The following is an 11930-nucleotide window of genomic DNA, read 5'->3' on the forward strand; positions in this document are numbered from 1 at the left end:
ACCTCTAGCTGACAACTCAGACTGAACATCACCAGCGAGAACAGCACAGTCTGAGCAAAAGTGGCATACATGAATGTTGGTTTCTTTCCATTTTGTTTTATAGCTCACTCACTTTTCTTTTTGCTACCAAAGAAAAAATCATACCAGGTGTAATTTACTTTCAAACAGCTGATGCCTGTCTCATAGCTGTATTATAATTTACATAAAATAGGAATACAACAGGGTTTAGCTTTTCTCATGGTAGTGTGGATTTGGATCATTTGGGGTGTCAATACCCAGATATATTTTTTGCATTCATAAGTATGTCATAGTCATATACTGACATACAAAATAGAAACAAGTCTGTTTCCTTTCTAAAATGCCTTCTAAAAACACATAAACAGCAGCTGAGTGAAATAAATCCCTGAATGAATAAGGATTCACTCTTACTTTTTATTTACTGCTAACATAGGAATGAGTGTCCCTTTTAAAACTGCTACTGGAAGCTTCCACTATTAAAGGCTATCTAGTTTTCTGGATATTTGTGCCTCTACTTGTTATATAAAGCTGATCTGTGGGTTGATCAGGTTCTTACACTGTAAAGTTTGTAATGTCAATCTTTTCATGTTAAATATCTATGTTTATACTTGAGCCTAAAGTGTGTGGGGACTCCTGTCGTGTATAAATTGACATGCATGACAGATGCCATTACATGGAGAATCAGTAATCATAGGAGTGTATTAACACACTATAATCATTATATTTTAGCCAATGGTAATTAGCAAAGCCCAGCCTCCAATGAAGCATTTTTTCAGTTGGAAATGTACTCCGTCTCCCTTTGCTTTGATCTGAAGGTGTAATTGTATTGAGTGAGAACTGCATTAGTCATTTGTGTGATTGTTTGTGTCGATTTAGAACTGGCCTGGCTGTGCGATAATGACCTAGTAATCACTCTCTCACACACACACACACACACACACACACACACACAGAGTCATATTTCACTTTCTCTCACACTAATGGTGGAGGCCCCTGCCGCTCATCTCTGGCTCTCTGGCTCCGTTAGTGCTGGCCTGTTTGTTTTTGTGGCTCTTTTTTTCCCCCCCTTCTTCTGGCCAGCTGCTGTGCTTGTATGCAATTTAATGTCCACCGTATCCACCAGGGCGCTGAGAATTACACCACTGCTCCCGCCTTGTTTGCCCTTCAAATGGACATGTATTTAGTCCATTCAGTATCTGAGGCACGTCAGAATTTACGTATTGAAAACCCAGGCGTTTGTACAAAATTCAGCTTGTGAAATGCAAGACTGTCAGAGTGTCTTCATTTGAAAATGTGCTTTGCAGAGAATCTTGAAAATAAGGATCGACAAGTTGAGGATGTAAAGAGATAAATCTGGTGTTCTGAAGCATTTCATTTAGAGAAACAGCTTTTATCGATGTTAAACATCTGGTTCTTTGACCAGTTCTGACACAAATGTCAGTTGAACTGAGTTTCTTATAATTCACTGTGAATTACTTACCTTTTAATTAATTCATATTGCAATAATTTCTTTAACCCAATGGAATTCCCCTTTCAGGATAAAAACATAAAAATACCTTTTAACGTTTACAAGCTCAGTGTGACATTTTATAGTAGGTAATAGATGTCTTGATCTTTACAGGGATAGGAATGTAAAGTCTATAGAAAGTTACTGATTGATTGGTTTAAACGGATTGAAACTCAGGTAGTCCACTAATTCTTATAATACATCCCCATGTTAAACTAATCTCGTCTGAATAGCACTTAAGGTGATGTTCCTGTGTGCTGCCTGTCCTGTAGGGAGACTAAAAGAGAGGCATGGAGCCTCTAATACATTGACTCGCGCTCATGCTGGGCCATCACACACACAGAGCCCTAAACTGTAGTCTGGCTTTGGACACTGACTGAGCACACACTGGCATTTGGTCTTGCCTGGAAGTGTCTTTGGAAATTTTGTAGGGGAACAGAATTTAATTAAATTATGTGCAGTAGACTTTTTCGAGTCTAATTTAGTGTGTTGGAACACGTGGACTCTAGAAGTTTGGTGCTGAGCGTTATTCACCCTGGAATCTTTATTATTTTAGTATTTTATTGACGCCTCTGAGCATAGCTGGGGGATCATAGAAGCTGAGTGAATGTTGTATCCAGTGATACAGATAGGATGGATCACTTCTAAAATGGCTTTCTGGTTTCCATGCTACATCTTGTTCCATCACCATGAAATTGGTAATGAGATTCAAATACTCCTGATAAATGTTAGTGTATTCTTTATTGTATAATCTCTCTCTCTCATTTTCTTTCTCTGTCTGTCTCTCTCTCATTTTTTGTCTGTCTCTTTCTCAGGTGAGTATCTGTCTGGAGTGTAACAGCAGTAAGCTGCGTGGACTGAAGCGTAAATGGATCCGGTGTTCGGCCCAGGCTACTGTTCTCCACCTGAAGAAATTCATCGCCAAGAAGCTCAACCTGACATCCTTCAATGAGGTAGGTCCAGCATAATTTCTCTGGCCTCTCTCTTCTTTTAGAGATACAGATAGATTTCCTTCCCTGTCTGGAAACCTATTCCAAGCCCTTCTTTTGAAATTACCTTGTAGAGTTTTGCTGCTACAGTGACAATGGACCATATATCTCTTTGGCATGTGCCTTCCCTCTCAGTCATGGTGTACCAGTGAGTCACCGTGTGGGATATTGAGGCTCTTTCACACTGCCGCGTTTCCCCACAAAGCTTTTGCCACTCACCATATGTTCAGTAGGACTGAAACTCTTGTAATATCATTTTCTTTCAGTCATTTACCATGCCGTCTGTCTGCAGCTTTGTAAGCACAGTTTTAACGCACTTTGCACAACTAATTATTACCGGTGCTTCATTATCTCTCTTCACCCATTTTCCTCTTGAGAAGCCTGTGGGTGGGCTTTATGCCACACAGATCTGTGTGAAACTGGTTTGACACAATATAACTGTCAGATGTCTTTTGTTCTCTATCGAGTAGTCATTGTGGCTAGAAAGCATAATGAAGTCCCCTAAATCCAAAATAGCACCGTTTGGTGCTTCAATTTTCCTACCAAGCAAAGGCACACAGGAACAAAGACCCTAGTTGTGTGATGATAACAATTCAGTGTCATAGATAAAGCAAAGGTATTAGAATAATTGTGCATAAAGGCTGTGATTCAAGTTTCTGTAACTTTTCTATCTTTTCATAACTCCTGAAGTCTTTTAGCTCATTCAGAGCTGAAAGTCTGACAGACCTTTCCATCTATGAGATGATGCAAGTGCAGTGAGTACACTTTGCATTGTTACCAGCAGGGGGTGCTGTGGTGATGTTGCTCTGCTCTTTTATCCTGGCCTGGGTCATACACTGTCATAACCACAATGCGCACACACACACACACACACACACACACCCACACACACCATGTCGTAGTGTGCAGGCATCAGAAAAAAAGACTTTTGTTTATTTAATATCCAGTCAAAATTGCCATTACTTACAAGATGTTCATTTTTCAGCAGCAGGAAAAAAGCAGGAAACATATGTTTTAATATTTCACATCTATTTCAGACTTGTTTTTGGTTTTTCAAGGAAATATGCAAGAATATTTTTCTACACCTTGTCTTTTTGTCTTGTCACATCTACAGTTCAATTTGCTCAAATGAAAAGGAATTCTTTCAAATACGTTTTTAAATATAAGCTATGGTGACATGTAGACAGTTTGTTTTGAACATGTTAGAACAGAGAGCTTTGCTAAAGATGCTACAGCCATAAGTCATGAAAAACCATCTCTGCAGGGATCTTTGATCTTTGTCTGGTTATATGTGCCCCCTACTGTTTTTGATGGGGTTTGATGGTAAAGTACCTAGCCCAGACAGATTAATTATTTCCATGTTTGAAGTCATAGGGAATTTTTGAAGGTGTTTCATATTGTAATATTTCCTGGAGCTGCTCACACTCAGGTCATATTCACAGCTCACATAATGGAGTCTGCAAATGAACTGACTGTGTTCATTTGTTGTGTCTGTTGGAGTCTGTTGTGCTTTGCTCAACGACCAACCTGTGTGCTTTGTTTTCAGCTGGACATTTTATGCAATGAAGAGATCCTGGGCAAGGATCACACTTTGAAATTTGTTGTGGTGACAAGATGGAGATTTAAGGTAAATATATGAATACTGCTTAAATAAAATTGACTGTAGCACTGGCATCTACAAAAGCCCATTTCCAGAAAAGTTGGGACAGTGCACAGTGTAAATAAAAACAAAATGCAACCATGTGCAAATATTTTAACCCTATATTTATTTCAAATTTGTACAAAGACAATACTTCAAATGTTATTGTTTGGGAATTTTATTTTAGTAAACAACACATATCTTTAAAATATTCAGAGAATGAGCAGAAACGTCTATAGGCAAGGGACAAGGCCCAAACCCAGTACTGGCTGGCTGTGGTCTTCGGGCCTCCAGGTGGAACTGCATTAAATACAGGCTCATTTTATTTTATGAAAATCACTGCATGTGCTCAGAGATTCTTCTCAAAACCACCATCTGTGAACATAGTTTGTCTGTTCATCCACAAATGTAAGTAAAAACAAATGCAAAGAACAAACCAGGATCCAGAAACACTGGCCCATTATTTGGGCCTGTGCTCATTTAAGATGGACTAAGGCAAAGTGGAGAAATAGATAGATAGATAGATAGAGAAATAACAATATATTTTTCATCAAGTATACTACATCCTCCAGGCTAAAGAGGAGGGGGACCATCAGGATTTTTGTAGGTGCACAGTATGGTGTGGGGGCATTTCTGCACATAGCAATGGTGGTTTGTACATCTATGAAGGTGCCATTTAATGATAAATGATGTATACAGGACAAGAGCAACATGTTGCTTTCTAGACCTTGTCATTTTCAGACTAGTCCTTACTTATTTGGCAAGAAAATGCCTAAACTAAACCAGTTCAGACCCACTGAAAACATTTAGTGTGTTGTGTAACTGAGACACAAACTCTTGAGCAGCCTTATCCTATTTCAAACAAGAATGAGAAAACATTTCATTTTCAAAGCTACAGTAATTGTTCTCATCAGATTCCAAACATTGTTTTTTAAAAGAAAAGGTGATGCAACACAGTGGTGTAAACAACACCGTCCCAGCTTTTTTTTTTTTTTGGAAACGTGTTGCTGGCATCAAATCCAAAATGAGCAAATATTTTTCAAAAAACAAACTTTCTCAGTTTGAACGTTTAATATGTTGTCTTTGTACAGTTATCTACTAAATACAGTGTTTAAGTGATATATTTACACCACTGCTTTCTGTTTACGTTTTGCACAGTGACCCACTTTTTCTGGAAATGAGTTTTATACATATATTCATTACTAGGCACAGAAAAATGGAGGTGTAAAATATGGCAGTCATATAATATCATTTCTTGATGCACAGTTTAATACAGTTTAGAATCATTTCTCTGTTACATTTAGTTTTTATTCAAGGACCAAATATTAGTGAATTTTCACATTAAGAGTAATGTTCTAATTGCAAGCTGCTGTGTGCATTAACCAGTAAAAACTCACATTGGGCATAGTATAATGAATGTAAATATTTCCTTTTTATTTGACCTTTTATGGGCTCATAGCTGTAATTAAGATGTATAACCTTTAAAGAGAAATACCAAAAAATGGAGCCGTAGAATGCCAATGCTTGCAGGCCCTGCTGACCTGCCGCTGGCTGCTTTCAATCACGTGTGTGTGTGTGTGTGTGTGTGTTTGTGTGTGTGTGCTGTCTCTGTTCCAGAAATCCCCCCTACTCCTGCATTATAGACCTAAAATGGATTTGCTGTAGTTGGACAAAATGGTTGTTTTTGGCCCAGTGGCCCAGGACTGTGCAACACTCACTATTTATGCAGAGACTATCAATGCCCGCACCAAACAGACCCCTGTCCCAGGAGTCGACCCAGACACGAGCCAGCAAACAACGAAAACCAGCTCAGTTACTGCTACAATGGCGGCTTAGCCAAACAACCGCAGGCTTTTTTTTTTTCTTTTACTGTTCGTCCGCTACGTCCTAGATATGTGAAGACCCAGAGAGAGAAAATATATTTATACTTTTGTACAGAAGAGAGAGACACATGGACCCGAGACACTACTGGTGCTCCGTTTACACGCAAAACAACAACGAACCAACATGATGAGAGCTGACCAAACAGTTTTTTTTGTTTTTGTTTTTTTTATACGGATGGATGTCGCTCACACAGATGAAAGTGACCTGTCCCGCTCCTGATTAGAGAGGAAGAAAAGGAGCTTTTCACTGTCCACTCTCTTTCAGGTCTCTGCAGCTCCACACAGACTCGGGAGCACACGCAAACTATAAGAAACCCAACAACAGATGATGTTTGGTGTGTGAATTGTCTCAGAGCATTCTTTTTCTCCCCTCCCTTTTCCTTATTGCGTCACTGAAAGTGGAATTGTGTATAGGCAAATTTTGTGTAGTAATTTATGTTCTATTTACGAGTATTGTACATAAAAATTGTTACCGCAGCGCGAGAGAGATAAGCAGAGTTAATTGATGAGCGAATGTGTGAGTGCGTGAGAGATTTAAATGATAGACTGTTCATAAAGGGTGCATTTTTAAACTTGTGTATTTGAGTCGACAGATATGTGACTTTATAGGAACATGGAAAATACAGAATTGTGATTTGCATAGTAAGATTCTATATTATGAGGTGGCCCTCGCAGCAGGAGGCCTGAATTTATCTATACAAACAAAAAACATCTCCCCTTGTGTAATGGAAGGGGATGTGTCAGTGTCTGAGTGTGAAAATGGCAATGATATAAATCAGAAGCAATTCTGAACAGACAAAGTGCTTTTAAACCATTCGCCCGAGATATTAATTAGCAACTGCAGAGCTATTAAATTTGTGTAATGATGAATTGTTAACATAAGGCGTTTTAATCATGTAAAAATGTAATTACACACTCTTCACATGAACAAACTGCCTGCATTAAGAAGCAGTGGCCTGTTCTGGAAGGAGTGGGCTGCTGTTTTTTAAGCATTTCTATACATTTCTTTAGACGTCGTGTCTCTGGAAAGGGGACGTACGCATCTCATACACACACAACTCAGACTGCATCCCTACATCTGTCCTTGAAGTTGTTTGTTTGGTTTATTTTTTTCCTCTTTTTCCACCCAGTTTAGAATCATATATGCAATGCATAGGCTTTATCACTAATTAACAAAAGAAATGTTAAAAAATTTAGACTTACACAGAAGCTTTAGTAGCCCACTCCTCTACAGAAAGAATGTATCCCACATGGCCATCCATATATACAGTTGCACCTCTTATGTTTTTGCTACCTTTAGTGCCAAAGGCTTAAGAACACCTTTCAGGCTTCATGTTTTATTCTCTATGGCAAGCTGTGTGGAAGGCAAAATGGAAAACATCACAATTTGTTTAAAGGTGCTAGACCTTAGCAGTACCAGAATAGGAAGTGTATTAAATAACTTTTAAATACGCCTGACAGTAGTCACCATTATTCCTTTGTAGTGTCTCAAATTAACAATTATTTCAAATTGTTGGTTTTTATTCGTAAGCAGAGCCCTCATTCAAGATATGGACATGAGCCATTCTATTTGGACTTTGCTGTAATTTGGCTGTCTTTGGCCGATCTGTTTTGCCTAATACCACGAATCAAGATCTAAAGGGCTCTCTTTGTATTAATACTTGCATTTTCCTTCTTTCAACGCCTCAGCGAAGAACTATTATATCAGACAAGGTGAAAGTTTTGATATTGAAATGGAACTGATTTTTACTAAAACTTTGCCTCCTTTTTGGTATGATTAAAAAAAAATCTTGGTAGGCAAATGAGCAGTTAAAAAAGAGGTCTTTTAGCTGCTTGACGTATTTGTCGACTTACACACGGGTAAATGCCAAAACCAGCTTGACCAAATCTCATTTTATTTGGTTCTCAGTGTCTCCATAATTTACTTCATGAGTCTTCACGTGCGTCTAATGACTGCAGTCTTGTATTACAACCGTTGCCTGTAACATGTTTTACCCCATGACTCTTGATACCGTTACCTTCTCTGATGTCTTATGAGAAATCTCAATACACGATGAAGAAACAATATGTTTTCTTTTTCTTTAAGCACAAGTTTGACCTAATTGCAGCGGGTGATGTGCTTTTTTTAGCAGGGGGTTTGACCTTGTAGTTTTGATTAATTTCTGAGCAATCCACATGTTACTACAGCTGTTTCTCATTTCAACTCTCATACTTGTGTATGCTTGCAATTTCGAGTTGTAAATGAGCCGTCTTCATTACTGGATGAAATCAAGAAAACGCAACACCGGAGAACTACAGCATGAACTTGTGAATGGTTCAAAATGGAACAAATGTTATTTTATTTTATTTTTATTCTTTGTTCTCCTGTACTTTATTTTTTTGTGTGTGTGAGGATTTCTAGGGAGTGTATTTGGTGAAGGCTGGTGGTCCTCTTTAGTTTTGTTTCAGCTGACAAATGGTGCTAATGTTTTATACATTTGTTATTAAAGTCCTTGGTGCAGATCAGCAGTGAATGGTGAAAAATATCTGTCTTTGTCGCTTTTTTGGCTTTTTTCTTTTTTGATGTGCTTTGGTGCTCCTGGATTTTGTTTAAAAAAAAAAAAAAAAAAAAAAAAAATTCTCCAGCCTTTCTGAAAAGATGATGCCTCTTTTGTTGTTCTTGTTTTTTTTTTTTTTTTTGTTTTGTTTTGTTTTTGTTATCTGCCTGCAGCCCTGGTGTGGTCTGGAAGCAGAACAGAGAGAATAGCCAAGCAGAAACCTATCAGGACAGTACCGTCCCTAGCGACACTCACACGAAGAAAAGGCATTTCTTAAAGAGCTTGACAATTTCCAAGCTTTTTGCCAGCTCTTGGCAAACTGTTGTAAATCTGCTCATGGTTCCACCTGTTTCTTTTCACACCTCTGCTTGGCCTGAAGAGGCGAAAGCTTGAACTGTTAGGACATTTGGCAGAAGAACAGGCCTCTACACTGGTTCAGTTTGAATCACATCTCGACGTCAGAGGCTTGAGCTAACGTGCCTGTGCGAGCGTGTTAGCATTTCAGAGGTGGACTCCTTCCTCCTGAGTACTGGAACTGATCGATGTTTGCTCAGTCTTATCTGGCCTGCATTGAGACATCAGGGCTCTCCACTTGACAGGCAGGCTGTAAGAAGCTTACCGAGCCCCAGTCCACTGCCCTGGCCTGCGTGGGCCCTGTCCACATCTGAATGGTGCCAAGACTGAGACAATAATGGCCAGTCACTTTATTGCTTTCACTGGTGCTCTCTCCGCCTGGCACTGGGCTTGTTTAGAGGCTGCACTCTCTTTACTGAGCTTTAGACAGGATAGAGAGGACGTTGTTCAGAAGTTATTGCTTTTGAGCCTTTTCCATGCAGAAGAGTCTTTTTTTGAGTGTTTTTTTTTTTTTTTTTTTTTTGGGGGGTCTGCCTCCCTCCATCAAACCTCAGAATCATTTCTCGAAGCATTTCCACAGTTTGAAAGGTGCTTCTACATTTCAAAACTGTTTTTAACATGCTCACCCTGACTAGAGTGGCAGATTATTTAAAACACTGGCCTTTGGCTAGTCCAGCCCCAATATGATGATTAGCTAGCTTTTTCTGTTTTGTAAATTTTGAAGCTGAGGATGAGAACCATGGTACATTTGTCCCTCACTGAAGTATTTCGTATTATAGAGTACATTGTTGCTCTGTTTTGCATTCTGTAAAACTTAAACCTCAGGATTAGTTGAGAACCAATGTGCATTCAGCTTTCACTGGAATAACGTAGTCGTGTAATTTACGAAACTACTTCACATATAAAGGCCAGTTTGAATGTAGCAAATTGAATGTTATAGATTTGAAATAATGTTCTGATACTATCTGCCATTCTTGGGAGTGTGTGGGGGGTTTACAAGTCCTGCTGCTGAAGTCTAGTTTAACGTGGACTCGGTTTCTCCAAGGGCTTCTCAAACAAAGTTCACCTAAATTAACACAGTAATGGAATGGCCCTTAAAATAGCACTAGGGGTTCCTGAAGTAGAAGTGCAGGGAAAGGAAGGGCGTGTTCAAAACAGTAATGAAATGGTTTCTTAAGTGCAGTTCAATTTCCATTACACTGACCACCTATCGCTTGATCTGTGTTTGTGTTGAATTCGGGGATTGACAGCTCTCTGTTGTTACTTTATAAGGCTCAGTCTCAAGCACAACATTTGTCTTTCTCAGACTTTACAAACTGGACGCCTCTCTGCTGAGGCTGCATCTTCACCACACTTCCTGGTCACACTGATTGAAGGGTGCTAGTGATTTGCCAGTGATTGCTGGTTGCCAGATCTCTCAAAACCAATTGTTTTGGTGATGTTTTCTGTTGGATCCAGTGCCACAACTAACATAAGTTTCCACGGCGCTGAGAATTGTGAAAAGTAAGAATGCTTCAAAAGCTGGTGTTCTTCAGCTGTTTTCCTTAATATTATTATTTTACTGTTGTTGCTTTAGTCAGAAATAGGTTTTAGGAACCCACCTTCACAGTGGCACCTCCCTATGAGCCATAAATTCTGTTTTGTTTTTTGTTTGTATTTCTTGTTTCCAAACTGTCTTTTTAAAAGTATTTATTTATGCTGTAAAGGTTTTGATAAGTCATGTGATTTAATGTCCTTTTTGTGCATTAATGTTTTTTGTTTTTTATTTTGGTTTCTTCAGAACATATAAAGGACTTAAATGAAAAATCTTCACAAACAAATTCTCCTTTCCCTTCCTTTCCCTCAGTCTTTCTGCATGTAGTCTTATCACAGTAAAGATTTTGGAGCAGGTGAAATGATGTCTGTTTTATTGCTCTTTGGCTACAACGCTCCTATTGTACTCTGGCGATCAGGTTAGGGTTGTGAGAATATCTCTTTTTTGGCTTTGGCGGTTCATATTGTTGGCGAGGAGGAAAAAATGTGCAATATACATCTCTCAGATGGTTCCTGGTTTCAGCTCCAGAAACTCCATTTTTGCTTTTTTTTTTTTTTTTTTTTTTTAATTCTGTCAGGTGCTCAGGTCATTAATAAAAGTCCTTTCAGTCCTCACCACAGATTCTACGGGTGCCTGTGAGGCTTAAATCACACTAATCAATCTTTGTTTTTTGTTTTTTTCCATTTTTATCTTTTCTTTTCATCTTACATTTATTTCTTTTGAGGATGTGGTTTTTTTTTTCATTTTTTTGGGGGGGATTAAACTTTGGCACTTATTGCTGTGCCATTTTGTTATTGTCAATAATTGTATTATGATTATTTATTGCACATGTAATAAGACTGGTTTCCATGGCTACACATTAAGGAGTTTTAGTTTAAAAATGGGCTGGAGTTTCTTACAATTTTATGGACGCTTTTGTTGAAAAATCTAAAGTGTGTATTTCATGAATAAATGCCTTAAAAAGAGCCTGATTTTGTTTGTTATTCCGTGCTTCACAATACTTTTAAGTAAAGTATAACAGCATGAAATAACCTGAGGTCAGTATTATCAAGGCATGATTCAAGTGTTTCCAGAATGTCAGCTCTAAATGCATTTCTGCAAGTATTTCAGAAACATGTTCCTTTCTCCTTTTTCCATGCAATTCCATATGCAGTGATTTTTCTACTTTAACTGATATTGTTTCTAATTCTGCCTCTTTTATATATATTTATTTATATACATTAGTTGTGCTGTCTCTATCTTGTGTCAGTGCAACACACCACCACATCAGTGCCGAACCCATACCTACTCTGTGGTGGTTTCTAGCAGGAAACGAGATATTAAATGTTAAAATTTCTAAACCTGTGTGGGCTGAAAAGTGCTAAATGCATGTACCATTATCGTCTACCACTTGCACTGCTGCAGTTCAAAGTCAAAGCTTGTTCTTTCTTCCATAAAAACCTGGGGTTGTCTAAGTAGGCTAGGTAATA

At 38.5% G+C, this 11930-nt stretch overlaps 1 protein-coding gene across 2 annotated transcripts in view; it reads left to right on the forward strand.

Annotated features, from left to right (window-relative positions):
• The window catches only part of LOC136693994 (polycomb group RING finger protein 3), a 44273-nt gene extending 32862 nt beyond the window's left edge, over positions 1-11411 (forward strand). The window contains exons 8-10 of one of the 2 annotated variants that reach the window (XM_066667316.1): positions 2341-2478; positions 4061-4141; positions 5771-11411. In XM_066667316.1, coding sequence (XP_066523413.1) covers positions 2341-2478; positions 4061-4141; positions 5771-5818 — 267 coding nt within the window. In that variant the 3' untranslated portion in view covers positions 5819-11411. The other variant, XM_066667314.1, reaches the window with a different exon arrangement.
• Positions 11412-11930: the final 519 nt, after the last annotated feature.

The sequence above is a fragment of the Hoplias malabaricus genome, chromosome 4 (assembly GCF_029633855.1).
Source record: "Hoplias malabaricus isolate fHopMal1 chromosome 4, fHopMal1.hap1, whole genome shotgun sequence".
Lineage (NCBI taxonomy): Eukaryota > Metazoa > Chordata > Actinopteri > Characiformes > Erythrinidae > Hoplias > Hoplias malabaricus.